This window comes from Salvelinus sp. IW2-2015, unplaced genomic scaffold, assembly GCF_002910315.2.
Source record: "Salvelinus sp. IW2-2015 unplaced genomic scaffold, ASM291031v2 Un_scaffold2468, whole genome shotgun sequence".
Lineage (NCBI taxonomy): Eukaryota > Metazoa > Chordata > Actinopteri > Salmoniformes > Salmonidae > Salvelinus > Salvelinus sp. IW2-2015.
Genome location: NW_019943786.1, coordinates 64243 through 69652, shown reverse-complemented (window position 1 = coordinate 69652; position 5410 = coordinate 64243). Strand labels below are relative to the sequence as shown.

The following is a 5410-nucleotide window of genomic DNA, read 5'->3' as shown; positions in this document are numbered from 1 at the left end:
GACACACACACTACCGTACAACGCAGGTAGGGCTTCAGTAAACACACAGCACTACCTGCTAACCAGGTAGGGGCTCATGTAAGCCACACTAGTTCCGTAACCACGGTAGGGCTCCAGTACACACACACTACCGGTAACCAGGTAGCGGCTCCAGTACACACACACTCCCGTAACCAGGTAGGGCTCGTATCACACACACTACCGTAGACCAGGTAGCGGCTGCAGTAAACACAACTACCTACAGGAGCTCATACACCGCCTAACCGGTTAAGGTAGGGCTCATTAACACCAACAACACTAGACCTAACCAGGTAGGGTCAGTAACACGCACACACTTACGTTACCAGGTATGCTCAGTTAACACACACACTACTCGTCAGGGTATAGGGCTCAGTAACACACAGCACTACCTGTAACAGGTAGGGCTCAAGTAACACACACACTACACCGTGTAACAGGTAGGGCTCAGTAACGACAAGCACACTACCGTAACCACGGTAGGTGCTCAGAACACACACACTGACCGCTAACCAGGTAGGGCTCAGTACCAACACCACTACCGTAACCAGGTAGGGCTCTGTAACACAGCACACTACTCGTAACCAGGTAGGGCCTCAGACACCAGGTACACACTACGTAACCAGGCTAAGTGGCTCAGTTAAAACCCACCAGTCTACCGTACCAGGTAGGGCTCACAGTCAACACCCCATCTACCGTAACCAAGGGTAGGCGCTCAGTAACACACACACTACCGTAACCAGGTGGGCTCGTAACACACACACTACCGTAATACCAGGTAGTGGTCAGTACACACCACACTACCGTAACCAGGTAAGGTGCTCAGTAACACACACACTACGTAACCAGGGTAGGGCTCAAGTAACACACACACTACCGAACGCATGGTAAGGGCTCATAACATACACACCACTACGTAACCGCAGGTCAGGGCCAGTACCACCACGCTACGTACACAGGTCCTAACACACCACTACCGTAACAGGTAGGGCTGCAGTAACACCACCCAACTACCGTAACCAGTAGGGCTCAGTAACACACCAACTACCGTAACCACGGTAGGGTCTCAGTATAACACACGTTGACCGACTTACCGTAACCAGGTAGGGCTCAGTAACACACCAGACTACCGTACCAGAGGCAGCACAAAACTCACCTACCAGGTAGGCTCAGTAACACACAGCCATACCGTAACGCGAGGTACGGTCCAGTAAATCACACACACTACGCGTAACCAGGTAGCGCTCAGTAACACCACCATGGACCGGCGGTAACCAGGTAGCTGGCTCCAGTAACACACCACACTACCGTAACCAGGTAGGGCTCAGTAAACAGTCACACACACTCACGGTAACCAGGTAGGGCTTCAGTCAACACAGCCAAGCCAGTCACTAGCCTAACGCGTAACCAGGTAGGGCTCAGTAAACACACACTACCGTAACCAGGTAGGGCTCAGTAAACAACACCACACTACCGCGTACGCAGGTAGGGCTGGCGAACACACGCAGGACACTTACCGGTAACCAGGAGGGCTTCAGTAACACACACGTGACTACCGAACCAGGTAGGGCCCAGTGCCAAGCACACACACTACCGTAACCCAGGTAGGGCCTCAGTAACACACCACTACCGTATCTCTCTCTTTTTTTCCCCTCCCCTCTCTCGTTTCCCCTCCCCTCTCCAGAGGCGCCTGGGAGATGCAGCTAAGAAGGCCATCAGTAAACTGCAGGTCAGGACCATCAGGAAAGGAGACGAGGAAACGGAGTCAGACTTTGATAACTGTGCCGTGTGTATCGAGGGCTACAAGCCCAACGATGTGGTCAGGATACTACCCTGCAGGTAAATGAGACCGTTAGAAACACGTAAAGGGTAATGAGGCCTTTTATTCTACTTCACCGGAGTCAGATGAACTGTTGGATAACACTTCTAGGTCTGTGTCCAGTATGAAGGAAGTTGAGGTAGTTTTGAGATCCAAGATTTTTATTTCTTATTGTTATTTATTGAACCTTTATGTAACTAGGCAAGTCAGTTAAGAACAAATTCTTATTTACGATGACGGCGTGCCCCGGCCAAACCCGGACGACGCTGGGCCAATTGTACACCGCCCTATGGGACTCCTAATCACGGCCGGTTGTGATACAGCCTGGAATCGAACCAGTGTCTGTAGTGATGCCTCTAGCACTGAAATGCAGTGCCTTAGACCGCTGTGATACAGCCTGGAATCGAACCTAGTTAGTTAGCGACTTCCTCCAAACTGCACAACGCTAGTTAGGGACTTCCTCCAAACTGCATTCAGAGACATAAGACTGTAAAAACACCAGGAAATCAGCTCCAAGTGATTTTTGATTGAAGAAATGTGTTCCCACGCACAAACGAAAGGCATGATCTTATACAAAAGTAAGCAAGGTTTGAAATAATTATGTTTTAGTAAAACATATCTGTTTTGGGGGATTCAAATTTTTTCTTCATAAGCGGATGGTTGGGGTCCAGAACATAATTTGTAGACTGCAAATTGACCGCAAGAATCATAAAGCCATGGTTGTGTATCTCCTCTCAGACACCTGTTCCATAAGAACTGTGTGGACCCCTGGACCTGTCCCATGTTATAGACATGTTATAACCTGTCATAGACCTTTTTATAAACATGTTATAACCTCTATCTCCTCTCAGACATCTGTTCCATAAGAACTGTGTGGACCCATGGCTGCTGGATCACAGGACCTGTCCCATGTTATAGACCTGTTATAACCTGTCATAGACCTTTTTATAAACATGTTATAACCTCTATCTCCTCTCAGACATCTGTTCCATAAGAACTGTGTGGACCCCTGGCTGCTGGATCACAGGACGTGTCCCATGTGTAAGATAGACATCCTCAAAGCCCTGGGCATCGCTGTGAGTCAGTTCAGAATCAAAGTCACTCATTCAAATGAATCAAGTGCTGCTTTTTATTTCTGTTGAATTGAAATGACTCAAATGAATCTAAAGTTGACTCCTTCGCACCAACACCATTGAATATGTTTGAACTGAACGCACATAACTGTTTCTCTCTCTCTCCTCTCCTCACTATCTCTCTCCTCTCCTCACTATCTCTCTTCCTCTCCTCACTATCTCTCTTCCTCTCCTCACTATCTCTCTTCCTCTCCTCACTATCTCTCTCCTCTCCTCACTATCTCTCTTCCTCTCCTCACTATCTCTCCTCCTCTCCTCACTATCTCTCTCTCCTCTCCTCAGCTATCCTCTTCCTCTCCTCACTATCTCTCTTCCTCTCCTCCTATCCTCTTCCTCTCTCACTATCTTCTCTCCTTCCTCACTATCTCTCTCCTCTCCTCACTATCTCTCTTCTCTCCTCACTATTCTTTCCTCTCCTCACTAGTCTCTCTCTCCTCTCTCACACTCTCCCTCACTATCTCTCTTCCTCTCCTCACTATCTCCGCCCTCAATCTCTTCCTCTCCTCACATCTCTCTTCCTCTCCTCACTATCTCTCTTCTTCCTCACTATCTCTCTTCCTCTCCCACTATCTCTCTTCCTCTCCTCACTATCCCTCCTCTCTCCTTTCCTCTCCCTCTCATATCCTAGTCTCACATCATTCTCTCTCCTCACTATCTTTCTCTCTCACTTCTCCCTCTCTCTCAACTCTCTGCCCTCTCTTACTCCAACTCTCTTCCTCTCCTCACATCTCTCTTCCTCTCCTCACTATTCTCTTCCTCTCCTCACTATCTCTCTTCCCTCCTCACTATTTTCTCTTCACTTTTCTCTCTCCTCACTACCTATCCCTACTCTCTCTTCCCCTTCCTCACTACTCTCTTCTCTCTCACTCACTATCTTCTCTTCTCAAATCTCTTCCTCTTCTCTCCTCCTCACTATTTCTTCTCTCTCCTCTCTCTCACTATTCTCTCCTCTCTCACTATCTCTCTCCTCTCACTATCTCTCTCCTCTCACTACTAAATCTCTCTCCTCTCCTCACTATCTCTCTCCTCTCCTCACTATCTCTCTCTCCTCTCCAGTTAAATGCAGACTGTCTGGATGACCTGCCCTTGGACTATGAGATGGTGGGGGGTGTGGTCCTGGAGGCTGTGGTATCGGCGGGGTCCAGTGAGGGGACCCTCAGTGAGGGGGGGTCGGTGGTTCTAGACCCGGGGGTGCGGAGGGTGGGGCTCCCACAAGACTACCACGACCCAGACCCTCTGAGGGATAGTCCCATTACTGTTACTACTGACACCCACACAGGTGAGACTACTGATACACACACAGGTGTTACTACTGACACACACACAGGTGTTACTACTGACACACACACAGGTGTTACTACTGACACCCACACAGGTGTTACTACTGACACCCACACAGGTGTTACTACTGACACACACACAGGTGTTACTACTGACACCCACACAGGTGTTACTACCGACACCCACACAGGTGTTACTACTGACTCACACACAGGTGTTACTACTGACACCCACACAGGTGAGACTACCGACACGGGTGAGACTACCGACACGGGTGAGACTACTGACAAGGGTGAGACTACTGACAGCCACACAGGTGTTACTGCTGATACCCACACGGGTGAGACTACTGACACCCACACGGGTGAGACTACTGACACGGGTGAGACTACTGACACCCACACAGGCGAGACTGCTGACACACACACAGGTGTTACTGCTGACACACACAGCGGTGAGAGAGAAAGGGTGGGGGTGCAGCACTCATAGTGCCACCTGGTGGCAACTTTATGAATTGCACCCTCCCTCATCTCCCCCCTCTCCTCTCTCATCCCTCTCTCTCATCTCCCCCCTCTCTCTCTCTCATCTCCATCTCTCTCATCTCCCTCCTCTCTCATCCGTCTCTCTAGGTGAACTCCTGCCCGTGACGAGCAGTGCGTCCGTGGCGTCCCTGGTGATCGCTGTAGAAACCGGGCTGTCGGACGAAGACCTTTCACTGGAACAACCAGCCCTTACTGGGGACAACAAGTCCTGAGACCCGGGCCACACCGGGACCAGAACAAGGTCTAACCGGGGTAAGTCTGGGTTACCTTGGTTCTGTATTGTCTTGACTATACCTGGGACAAATCTAACTTGGGAGAGAGGACAGAGACATACCTGTAGGCTGGATAAACCTGCCTGGAATGGGTCTACCTGGATAAACCAGCCTGGGATGGATATAGCTGGATAAACCAGCCTGGAATGAGTCTACCTGGATAAACCAGCCTGGAATGGGCCTACCTGGATAAACCAGCCTGGAATGGGTCTACCTGGATAAACCAGCCTGGAATGGATATACCTGGATAAACCAGCCTGGAATGGGTCTACCTGGATAAACCAGCCTGGAATGGATATACCTGGATAAACCAGCCTGGAATGGGTATACCTGGATAAACCAGCC

General features: G+C 49.9%; 1 protein-coding gene and 1 long non-coding RNA gene across 2 annotated transcripts in view; one reads left to right on the top strand and one right to left on the bottom strand.

Annotated features, from left to right (window-relative positions):
- The window catches only part of rnf150b (ring finger protein 150b), a 20998-nt gene extending 15939 nt beyond the window's left edge, over nucleotides 1-5059 (top strand). Inside the window, exons 3-6 of the mRNA XM_024141251.2 lie at nucleotides 1703-1857; nucleotides 2817-2913; nucleotides 4027-4249; nucleotides 4881-5059. Of these exons, the coding sequence (XP_023997019.1) occupies nucleotides 1703-1857; nucleotides 2817-2913; nucleotides 4027-4249; nucleotides 4881-5005 (600 nt within the window). The 3' untranslated portion in view covers nucleotides 5006-5059. The remainder of the gene's footprint in view (nucleotides 1-1702; nucleotides 1858-2816; nucleotides 2914-4026; nucleotides 4250-4880) is intronic.
- Nucleotides 5060-5220: 161 nt separating this feature from the next.
- The window catches only part of LOC139025286 (uncharacterized), a 289-nt gene continuing 99 nt past the window's right edge, over nucleotides 5221-5410 (bottom strand). Inside the window, exon 2 of the long non-coding RNA XR_011476801.1 lies at nucleotides 5221-5395. This is a non-coding gene — a long non-coding RNA (uncharacterized lncRNA). The remainder of the gene's footprint in view (nucleotides 5396-5410) is intronic.